A 12,704-nucleotide genomic window follows, 5' to 3' on the forward strand; every position below is an offset into this window, starting at 1 on the left:
AAAGCTATCCGTATTAAATATGGGTCGGGTCGGATAATTTATTCGTTTTTGCATTACCCTTTTTGACTCGTTCATATTCCATCCGACCCTTTGCCACCCCTAGACTGAACCACATCATCTATAGCTTAAATCAGTGCCAGTGATAAACTTATTTCTTTATTTAAGGTTTCTAATCATTCAGGATATCCCCATACCAGGCCAATATAATAGCCAACTACTTACATAGAAAATGAACAAATAACAAGTTCGATGAAAGACGAAATAAACTGTTTCTTTCTTTTTCCTTTATTTGAGGTTACCGAGTACAAAGAAAGGTTAAGATTTCTGTGCAAAATTTCTGTTAGATTTGGGTGTGCCGACATTTCAACTTTGCTTAGGAAGAACGATGAAATTGGCACCATTGATTGCTATTTTCAACACGCAGTGCTATGTCCTCAGTTAGTCTCTATTATTGTACTTCATTTAAGCTGACATAATTGACTTCGTTCTAAGTTCTGTACTTCTATCTCGGACAAGCCAAAGTCAAATGAGATTCAGCTCCAACGAAACATGAAAATCGCCAAAATGGCAACCTTGACGTGGAACAACTTGTGAGGACAATCGTGTAGTCAAAACATCGCACGACAAATATAATAGTTGTATCAACTAACAAATCTGAGGCATTAGCACCGAGTTTTGAAACGCAAAGAACACGAGAAAGTTACAAGAGAACAATTTTCTTTTCAGTTAATTGTCGGTAGACTGAAATTAAACTAATTCGCAGACGAATTTAGATGGGAGACAAGAATGAATGACTACGATCTTCTACGAAGGAATTTGTGTCCCGGACTTCGCGTGTTCATTTGATGTTCACAGTAACAAGAAGTGTGCAGCTTAATCAGAAAAAAACCAAAACTTGTCAAAAGACAGTGCTCCACTTCAATAGAATTAAACATTTGAAGGGTAAAAAGATGCTGAATCATGAACTACTGCTCGTTTAAGTTCAAAATATCAGTACATAACATGGACATTTCGACAAATACTTTTCTCCTAGTGCCTGTAAGCTCTGATTGACTATTTTAATTACATCCATACCACTAAAGGAGGATGAAGTATAAAAGGCAAAAGTTACAACAACATTTGAAGAAAAAAAATTACTTGTGCCTTTCAGCTTCGGGAAACAAATTCTACATCTAGATTACAAAAAGAGTAGATTTTGCCTTTTCTCCTATTGAACTTATTGTACATGTCAAGTAACTCTACTACAGTGATATCTACAAAAAGAATGTGTGCTCAAACGATACTGTCAAGAGATCAGCGTGTTGTTTTCAGAAAAGTAGTTTAAAGTTCATGGATCAGCAGATAGGTGTTCACAGACACAGGAGGCTATAGAACACCAGAGGTATGAACGCATTATCCAGCTGGGCAGTGTAGGCTTCCAACAGACCGCTTATTGTCACAGCGAAAAGAAGAGAAAACCAGTTCTGCACAATTGCCAATACAGCATCAAAACCAATCATAGAGTTAATACTTAATAGTGAGAATCTTAACAAAAGTTGGCTTTCATAGTTTTAAAAAAATCTGAGGTTGCGCCCTTCACTGATCTCAGTTCCTACTTTAATTCGAGGATTCAGCCCTAGGAGGGCATGAAATTGATATGGATTTAGATAATTAGGGGCCGCTGAGCAATTAAAATGAGGTTCATTATTCTTAAGGATAGGAGGTTAATTTTAAGGTGATCTCACATTATTTCAGTTGGAATAAATTCAAGCTGCATAACTGGAAATTGTATTGAAGGAAGGGCACATAATTTCCTTTCTCATTAATAAACGTGTACAAGAGCACTTTTTTTGGTCTGAACAGGATGCATGCAGAAAGCCCTTTGTACATGTGCTTGAGAGAGAGCTACCTGGTCTAAGATGTATCTAGATGTAGCTAGAAGTGGAAGTAGAATGGAACATGCAGCCAGGACAGATGTTATGCCAGCAGCAGTGCCTTCAATTGTCTTCTCTGCCGAAGAGAATTAATAGATTCAGATGGTGAGGGATACAAAAGAGCAATGACAAAACACGAAAGGGAACAGAGACATACTGCCAGTTTTGCTCCAGCGGAGGACCCCATACTTGTAGCCAACCACTGATGCCTGCATAGAGGATTAGCTTTAATCTTTACAGTGCATAAATGATAATCAATAATGAGCCACTAACCCTAAACTCATTCTCTACTACTCAGACTACCAATAGTGTTCCTCTCTTTACTATTGCAGTTAGTTTCCCCTGCAGAAGTGTTGTGCTCGCTTGGACTAAAGCCAAAACTTTATAAATCTTTCTTCATTGCAGATCGTTTATTGTTCTAGTCTTCTAGAACACCAATAAAGACGCAAGGTCTGCCGGCCACAAGGCCAACAGCAGGAAAACCTTCTACCAAGGGATCAGGGAACACCAATCCTGTTACATCAGTATAATCTTTTTCAATAAGTGATCCAGTGAAAAGACCTTTCCAGATATTGTCACTTCTCAAGCATGTTAGACTTTCTGCTGCATCATGCTAGAACCCTAAATTTCAGGAGTTCTTGGAAAGCATATTTAGACTAGTGCAGAGAGAAAGATATAGGACAAGCAAAGACTAGCAACTCTACCATTGTATCTCCAATTCCAAGGCTCAAGATCCCAGCGAAAGGGGCTAATGGTCGGTCATTGAAACCAGAGGACAACCAGATAGGAAGTGCACATCCTAATAAGAGTGAAAAATGGCTGAAAGAGGAAAGGAGGCAAATGGTTAGAGTTAACAAAATGCATATGCTGTAACTAGTTTTATGCTGTGGAGGAATCATTTCAAACCTGACAATAAGAAGATCAGTGTCACGATGATCTGTAAAGGCATTCATAAATTGGTGCACAAGGTGTCCCAAGGGCCAGATTCTCCATATCTGTCACAAAAGGCATGACAAATATCGTGAAGCATCATGTCAACTAGCATCATGAATAATTTAAGCATTGCCACAAATTATAAGGAGTTCACCAAGAACATAGGTAACAAAGAAAAAGAAAAATAACATTTTAACATGTTGCATTTACAAGTGTATATTACATACTTCCGTCTTAAAAGGTAAGTGCAACAATTTATTCAGACTATTACTGATTGATATTAAACACGTACAAGAAGTGTTTCATATCAAGAGTCAATATGAAGTGAACATAAGATACTTTGTAGTTGACGAGCTTGACTTCAGTTGAAAAGCGTGCTTAAACTTGACAAACATTTTGTTTCCTGTTTTTCTTTTTACAATTAATATTGGGAAATGTCCTTTTGGGGTTTTTTTTTTTTTTTATGGGGGGGGAGGGGGGGAATATTACCACAACCATAAGATCCAAAATTATAATAAATTGCACAGGAACATTGGATAGTTGTACCCAATTAAATCCAGGAACAAGACGAGAGTGCAGTGAAACCTTACTCGTATAGTTTCCAATATCAAGAAAACTGCCAAAGCTGCACCAAAAGCCAGATCAAGAAACTTCGGCTGAAGAAAGGCATAGATGGTCAACACAACTCTCATAAAAAAAAAATAATAGGTCCAAAAGGAGAAAGATTTCCTAAAGAATTTCAACTCAAATCACCTGAAGTATGAGAGCAGGAACAAACATCAAAACAGCCATTAAATGGTAGTATTTCCGAAGAAGAATCCTCTCAATCTTACTGCTCTTTGAAATGTTGTAAAACCGGATAACTGATACATAAATAACAACCAACCAATAGATACACAACGACAACCTTTTAAGCGGTTCTGACAGAACAAAGTCCAATACCCTGCAGCAATCACAAGACAGAGAAAACTAAAATATGAGCAAAAGATAGTAACACTTACCATATATTTGGAGGAAAAGGATATATGCTTTGATTCACTGTACAAATGAAGGAGTAGGTAGCCGAACAAAGAATTGAGAATCTCCTCTTAATTCAGTTTAGTTTTATCATTCTACCCTGATGGTTCACCACTTGGATAGATGGTAGCAACAAGCCTAGGGCTGAGTTAAAGCCTCAAGGGTTCAACTCCGTTCATAGGTCTTTGGCTCCACTTGGATAGATGTAGCAACAAGCCTAGGGCTGAGTTAAAGCCTCAAGGGCTCAACTCAGTTCATAGGTCTTTGGCTTGAACTCAAGCTTAACCGAGCTTCGCAAATGAAGGTTGATGTTACTTAAGCTAGAGCTTGGCTTAACAATTAAAATCTATATTATTATAAAAGCATGAATAAAATGTTGGATTACAAAAATAACCTTTTAATATTAAGCATAATAACTCACAATAAAAGGACATCATCGGAATTCTAGACATTAGCCTTGTAATCTTATTAGTTTTAGAACATAATACTACACGTTTGGAATCCTATTAGTATAATTATTTTCGGGCATAAATATTAGACTTGTAATCCTATTAATTTTAGGATATACTTCTTAAGAAATTCCTATTACTAATTTAATTTGAAAATGTATTATATTATTGTCCAAATCCATTTAGAAACAGGAGAGACTATATATTATTATAAAAGCACGAATATAATATTGATAGACCAAAATAGCCCTAAAATATTAAACAGAAGAACTCATAGGGAAAGGACATAGCTGTAATAACTTATTTTTTTGGACTGTAATAACTTATATGTTAATTTTTTAATATTTAAATTTTTAAAATTAATACAATCTTGTCTATTGAATTCTTATTTAAAATATGTAGGAATGTTTAATGAAATCAATTTTATAATAATCCCCCATATTGGTAATACATTACCACTCTATAATATTCAATACCAAAAAAAATATAAGTAATGCTAAACGGACTGCATAAAGCTTTGAAATTGAGAAAACATTCCCAAGATAATATATTATTATATTATATTTGAATTATTTTCCTACTCAAATAATATTTTATTATTATTAATTTTTCGTGTAATATATAAAAATATACCCAATTATTAAAGAACAACTAAGAAAATTTTTAAGAATATAAATGTGTGAGAAAAGAAATAAAAAGGTTGGTAAGAGCCAATACCACTAATGATTTTACAAACATAAAGATCTAAAAGTGGAACGTCATCGATCTTTTTACTCTTTAAAAATAAAATTTATGGTGGATAAAATTATAATCACGGTTAAATATTCAAACAAGAGATGAACTAATATTAAGAATCTAAATCAACAGAAAATAAATTATATTTTATGTTAAAACCAAATAATCAACAACAATGCAACAATAACAACCCACCTTAAAACCAAATAATCAAATCTTTTAATTAATCATTAAGCAAGAGAATCCAATTAAATTATTTTTAAAATTCATCATATGAGTAAAATTATTTTTCAAGTTAAAAAAAATCATCGGGTGCATAAATTTATTCCATAAAAAGAATGTTAGAGATTTTAAAAAAAAGATCACAAAGTAAAAAGATTAGTATGATATTAAGGTCATACAAGTGTTTGAGGAAGCACAATCAAAGCTAAATCCTGAACAAGAATAAGTTTTCATGACTATATTATAAAAAATCGACTGTGGTATAGCGGGATTATCCTTTGTAGATGCCTTCGACGGAATTGAAATAATATTCATATGTCATGCATTACTTGTAAATGTCATATTAAGAAGCATGATATTGTTAACAACAAGAACAAGTGGTGTACCACTAACGATTTTATTATGAGGTTGTCCAACTCACTTTAAATTTGATATACCTCTTCAAATAACTGAAATAACCATCACAAATATATCAAATCAGAGCAATAGTGCTAAATTTATAAGGAAAGCAAAAGTGATAATATGGGATGAAGCGCTTTTGGCTAAGCGTCAAACGATCGAAACAATCGCCCAGAGTTTTAGAGATATATTGGATATCGATGAACCGTTTGGTGAAAAAGTAAGAGTTTGGGAGGTGATTTCTGTCAAGTACGATCAGCAGTTCCAAAATGGACCAAAGCAGAAACTGTAAAAGTTAGCTTGTCAAAATTATACTTATGACCTCAAATGAAAAATATTCAAATGATAAGAAATATAAACGTAAGAACAGATCTAACATTCAGTGACTTCTTGCTTTGTGTCAGAAACGAAGAAGAGCATCCAATAAAAGATGATTTGGTTCTTCTAGAACACTTGGTTATCAACCCCAATGGTAATAGTAGTGTATTTAATAAGGAAAATATTTTCATCATTAGATTAATACGCAATTTGTGCAAATAACATGATAGAAATTAAAGAGCTATCTTAGCTAGCAGAAATGAATATGTTGATCAACTAAAAGGTTGATTGCTAAGTTTTATGATAAAAATAAAATATTTTTCAGTTTTGACTCAGCAGAAGATGATACCAACAACAACTACCAAGAAGAATACTTAAATATTTTAATACCAAATGGCCTTCTACTATACATGTTTGTTGTCAAGTTCATTATTTCTTATGTATGTTAATGTCACCATATATATAATAGACTAAGTTAAAATTGATCTTCCATTGCATATAGGTTGATTTTGAAGAAAAATATGCTTGTCATGCTACTGAAAACTTAGATCCGCTGAATAGCTTATGTAGTAGAAGTTTTATTATGCTACTGAAAGCTTAGTACACATATGGTATATAGAAGTTTTGACAATAACGTCACACATGCAGAACTTATGGTACTGATCAATGTGCTTCCACGTATGTGTTTATCCCCGAATTCAACTTTTGTCTTCCGAAACTAAAGAACATCCTTTCAAATTTGTGTGAAAATAATTTTCAGTATATTTATGTTTTTATAATTATAATAAATAAAGCACAAGGACAAACATCCTAAATATTGAACTATATTTACCACAATATATTTTCTTATATGAATAAATATATGTTGCACTTTCAAGAGAGATATCAATATCGACAACAAGAGTTCTGGTTATCGCAGAGTAACCAAAGCATTAGAAGAAAACATATACAAAAAAACACCGTATATAAAGAAGTATTTTATAAGATACCATCATATTAGATACCTTTAAACTACAATACATAATTATCTACTTAACATGACTAAAATTGATCATTTATGTAAGTTATGATGATATCTTTTCATTTTGAATTCACGTATTATGCTAATCTAACAATATTTTTCGGCATTTAGATAAATGTTGTAGTATTATATATAAAATTTCTCTAATTAATTAAATTTATTGTTCCTTCATATAAATAAATATTTAAATCATCATGTGCCATTATTAACGTGCAACGCACGTTTATAGATACTAGTTTTGTGAAAATACTCAAAGCTCAAAAGTCATGCCTCCACAATTATTCAGTATCTTCAACACTAAAATTTTGTGAAAATAGCCATTGAAAACCACAAACTAATGTTGCCTAGTGGTATAGTTGCTTTAAAAAAATTTAAAAAAAAAAAAACACAAACTAATGTTGAAATGCTGGAGGTAGCCACTGATGGTGAAGTAGAAGATGAAAATAAATATGAAAATAGCAAGTGAGAATTGCATAATTTTGTGGCTCAGAATCTGATTCAATGGCATCAATATCCAGAGAAGGTAGGAATAACATAGGCGCTAGAAGAGCTTAACACGTTACCAAGAATTGATCCTATAACTTCAGGAACCACATTCTTAAAAACTGAACGCTGAACTTAGCTGTTTAAAGCAAATTTCTGGTCAATTACATTATTTTTTTCTCTTTTGCTTCAACTAAAAGAATACCGAGTAAGAATGTAAACTTTGTCCCAATAAGTCTTACCTCTTAGAATATTTAAGTACATACAGACCAATGAAAAATGTAGGGTAAGGCTGCGTACAATAGACCCTAGTGGTCCGGCCCTTCCCCGGACCCCGCGCATAGCGGAAGCTTAGTGCACCGGGCTGCCCCTTTATACAGAACAATGAAAAAGAAGCAAGAAAAACATCTAAACATCCCATTCAAGATACAGCAAAGTCTTCTCGACTCTTTTCCTTTTCGTTCGAGTACTTATTTTCTTTAAAAGTATGTTTTAACTACCAGCTATAAGTCACATAACTTCTTGCATAGTATCAGGTAACTGTTTATCAAAGAAACTTAACTGTCTAATGTAAGTGAGTCATCCCTACAAACCATTAGACCTCCATCAACCAAATCATGCAACAGAATAACAATATGCAACACAATATGTCCAATTATCCGACATATATGAGTTCTAAACGGAGGCTTACCATAGAAAAGGGTGAACATGAAAATCTTGAACAAGCTGCATCCATGATGGCACAGCTATAACAAGAACAAATACGAGGGAAACATAGAACACAAGAGATCGCCTCATTTGATCATCTCCTCTATCTCTAGAAGGTGCCGAGCTGACCCGCTCCAAAATTTGAAGCACATTTTTAAATAGCATAGGGAAAATAAGAAGGCCAGTAATCAATCCCTGGAACATAGTGTTACCTTTTCGTGATCAGTACTCTGAATCGAAATCTTTTACTCTATATGGAAAGAAGAGGATAGTCTAGAAAACTAATAGCTTGTACAATACCTGAATAATAATGCTAACTTCACTTCTCTGGACTCCATATGGCACCATCACTAGCTTAGATGCAGTAAAGTACCCATGGGACTGTTCACAGACACAATTCTGCTTATTAGATATCCATTTCATCTAATATCAGAGGAAGTAAAAGTATGAAACTAACCTTAGCAGCAGTACAAGCAAGCATATCACTGAAATAGATAACAAGGCCAACAGTAACCAGTAACGCTTCTCCTAAGAAGAGAAACAAGAATGTAAATTAGTGCGCAGAAGACAAGAGGACCATTCATCAAACAAAGCAAAACGAAATAGGACAAGTCAAATGATTTTTTGTTCTCTAAGATAACAAGAAATAAAGATTGCCAAAATAAGCCATGTCTGAACAGCGCTTTATGTGGAATAAAATATGTTCCAAGAATGCAACTTAACATTCAACACATTGTTCAAAGTTGCAGAATTCGATATGGAATTGGAGGGTCTTTATTCGGCAGCAGTCATAGCAAATTGATCGTAGATCAGCATTAAGTGCATTTTAGCTGCATATAGGCTTCAAAAATTCTTATATTAGAAATAATTTCAGAACTTTGAGGTGATTATTTGAATCATTATTTTAATCTAATTAACTACTAAAAAGACATTCAATATTGTATATAATTCGTAGGAATCCTCCTTCAAACTTCAGATAAGATAACTTCAACAAACTACAAGCCAATCCTACATCATAAGTGACATTACAATACCCAAGTAGCTTTAATCTTCTCTAAAAGGCGAGACATGCTTCAACTAACACCAAAATGTGAGCCACCCTAAAATAGAATATAAAAATAAAGTTTGAAAAGTCTAAAATTTACGATCAAGTTTCAGATCTTTTTAAATTAAGACTTCTCCTTTCCCATAGTTCGACTACAATTTTTCATGAGAAAAGAACAAAAAATAAAGGTTAATCCTAAAAAGAGTGAAAAAGATTGCCAACATCATCTTCGTATTCGTTATATTTGTCTTTACACGATATTATCACCAATGTGTCAATAACATCTGTGTTACCTACTACGTTTTTGCGTCATCTAGCATGACTACAACAGGAGCCATTAAATATGAATCATCAGCTACGCAGCAGTGGGATGGATATGAATCGATAGGTATGTATCGATGGAACTTATACACATCAGCAGATATGTAACTGTATCCGCCAATTGTTTAGACCATGACCAAATGGAACTGGGAAACTGGAACAATGAAGCTCTAGGTAAGAAAATTCCTTCATATTGTCTAACAGCCGAATAAATCTTAGTTTTACTGTGATTAGTGGAGAGAGAATGTGAACTAAATCTGTGAACTAAATCTTTGCACAACAGAGTGGACCCTCATATCAAGTGTGCAATTTGATAGCTGTGATGCTACATATATATCCAGTAAAATAAGAAACGTAGTAACATGACCAACCAATTGAAGCGCATGCTGGAAAAGTGTGAAGAATATTCTGAATTAGTTTTACTGCTGCAAACCCATGAAAGAACAGCCACAATAAGATTGCTACTGCATACCACCCTACAGGAGAAGTTGAACAAAAATTGTTAAGAAAGGCTCAACTTACTTACTGGGTTGACCAATGAATCAATAAGTAAACATAAGAAAGAGAAATTCACCTACCACCATGAGATTTCACAGCAAATGACACACAGCAGACTCCAAAATACAATGCTATGCAACTTAAGCTAACGCGAAAAGTAGCACAATTCTTGCTGTCTGATTGACGGTAAAAAATGAAGCAAAGATAAGCTAGCACGGTGAAGCAACTTGCAGATGTCACCCAATATAGTAGTTGCAGATTTTCAAGCTCTGCTAAAAGGTCAATATCAAAAGAAGTCAGTCATACAAGTGAGGCAAGGTAGGAATCAACATAAGCCCTGAATACAATCTCACCTATACTAACTAAAGTTTCTAACAGAAATCGACCTATTAGGTAAATAAATATGTAAAAGACAACCATGCTCCTTCTCAACTACACAAGCAGAAGCAAGATTATACCTTTCCTCTGCTAAACAGCCTTTTTCCACGTACAAACATCACAGGATAGAACGTAACTTAACAATCTTTTGAGATAAGAGATACAGTAGACAGCTAAATAAGCACAATATAGTAAATGTTACAAAAAATAGTGTTAATAACCTATCAATTTACAGTAAAATTATCCTTATTCTTCATACTGCACTTTTGGGCATCATAACTGTCATTACTATTTCATGTTTAACTAGTATGTTGTTTAAACCTTCATTTATTTCCCGAAACAATCCATTATCATTTTCAGTATAAAACAACAATGAGTACTATACCTTCAGTTCCAACTTGATTTAAAGATACAGCTCTTGAAATCTGGATCAACTTTGATACCATAAGCCCAGGAAGCGTTACTGCCCCCAAAATTATACCTGATGACGCACCAGGCCTGAAAAATAGTACCACAACTTATATAAATAAACAGTACAAGGAAAAATATACTAGTAGGAGTATAAATTAAAAAGAACAAATATTGAATTCAGAAATTAGCCATATTCAACCACAGATTTTCAATTAAATGAAATTAACATAAATCAAAGCAAAAACTATGTAAACTTGTAAATTGCAGATGCCGCTTAGTGGTTACAACTGTAACTCAAAAGCTCTTCTATCGGCCCATCCAAAAATAATGTATTTTTTAAAAGAAAAAAAAAGAGTAACCATCATGATAAATGCGGTGGTTAGCATAAAATTAATCAGAAATAAACCTGGTTTTGAAGAAGTGAGAGAGGGAAACTGAAGAAGAGGCATCGACGGAGATCTCGACAGAGAGGGCGAGGAGAGAGAGGAGAGAAAGGGAGAGAGATTCGGAGAGGAGAGATTGAGAGATAGAAAAGACAATTTGACCAATGAAGAGTGCTACCACAGCTCTCTCGCCGGTGAGAAACGACGGCGACGAAGCCATGGGTTTCCGAGCTGAAATTCAATTGAAGAAATCATCCATTTTGGCGTAAATAGGAAGAATTGTAGTAGACGCACGCGACCCGTGTGAACTGGGGAATTCGGTGGGTTTGGCGCGCACCCGTTTTTTTTATATATATATATATGTTGTTGAAATGTCAGCTGCTTCTTTCCTCGTTTCTGATTTCTCTTCTTTTTATTTCCGTTTTTTGCGTCGAGACTGCGTCGTTTGTTTGTTTTCTCTCTTTCCATTGGTGGACTACGCCTTGAAACTTTCAACGGATATTCCTCCGTTTTCTTTTTTATACTCGCTCACTTCCAGTTCCAGTCGAACCTATTTTTTTTTTGTCCGTTAAAAAAAGAATGATCATTTTCTAATTTTGAAAATAATTTAGCTTAAACTTACAATTCTAATCATTTCAACGGTAACATTGGCAAATCCCTCTCCTCTCACGTGAATCCCAAATTTGGATTACTGTTCCGGCCACGACCTCCTACGATCAATGGACCCAGTGGTCCCCCGAACCCACCGTCTTTAATCCTCATCCAGATTCCGACAACATCACTTATCCCAAATCAAAAATCCTTTACACCCCAACCCACAAACATTAGTGGAATTTCTTTTCCTAATCAAAATTCCCCAAACCCCTAGACCCCTTTTTCTTTTTCAAATCAAAACCTCCAAATCACTTTGAACCCAGGAAATTTTGAAAGTACTACTGCTAATAAAGCTGCTAGCTCTCAAAGCAAAATCAATGGCGACAATTCTTACGTAGGTACCATAGGAATCAAAACCCCAAAACCAAGGAGCAAAATCTGACTCCCTCCCAGATCTTACGAGGTGATTAACGGCAAACCAGTGGTAAGTTTCACTAAGGAGAAAAATGATATCTTGGCGCAGTCATGCAAATGGACTATAGTCGGTAAGTTTTCTAAGATCCGTCCCTCGATCGACATTATTAGGAAGGAATTCGCGAAAGTGTTTCCTGTGAAAGGATGCATAACCATTGGAGCTTATGACATGAAATATGTATTTATTGATTTTGATAAATTGGATGATCACAATGCAATAGCTATTAGAAGTTTTGTGAATTTGGGTGGAGATTTTGTGATGAGTCTTGAGAAGTGGACCACAAAATTTAAACCGGAACCTAATACCACCAAAGCCCCGGTATGAATCACACTTCCTGATCTCCCATGGCATTTCTATGAGTAGGACGCAATATGTCGTATAGTTGATCCTATAGGCTTTCC

General features: G+C 34.5%; 1 protein-coding gene across 2 annotated transcripts; it reads right to left on the bottom strand.

Moving 5' to 3' along the window:
* Window positions 1–954: 954 nt before the first annotated feature.
* On the bottom strand, window positions 955–11,664 carry LOC107817055 (dolichol kinase EVAN-like). 2 transcript variants are annotated; one of them, XM_075243956.1, is made up of 14 exons: window positions 11,258–11,664; window positions 10,826–10,938; window positions 10,143–10,331; window positions 9,936–10,040; window positions 8,656–8,726; window positions 8,499–8,579; window positions 8,182–8,393; window positions 3,600–3,789; window positions 3,437–3,502; window positions 2,820–2,908; window positions 2,618–2,732; window positions 2,071–2,122; window positions 1,889–1,989; window positions 955–1,463 (listed from the first exon to the last, which is right to left on the bottom strand). In XM_075243956.1, the coding sequence occupies exons 1-14, from the start codon at window positions 11,452–11,454 to the stop codon at window positions 1,350–1,352; spliced, it is 1,695 nt and encodes a 564-aa protein (XP_075100057.1). In that variant the 5' UTR covers window positions 11,455–11,664; the 3' UTR covers window positions 955–1,349. The 2 variants fall into 2 exon arrangements, with proteins under 2 accessions (XP_075100057.1, XP_075100056.1); XM_075243955.1 differs by having other exon boundaries at window positions 10,143–10,334; window positions 11,258–11,661.
* Between the last annotated feature and the right edge of the window lie 1,040 nt (window positions 11,665–12,704).

Source organism: Nicotiana tabacum, chromosome 22 (assembly GCF_000715075.1).
Source record: "Nicotiana tabacum cultivar K326 chromosome 22, ASM71507v2, whole genome shotgun sequence".
Lineage (NCBI taxonomy): Eukaryota > Viridiplantae > Streptophyta > Magnoliopsida > Solanales > Solanaceae > Nicotiana > Nicotiana tabacum.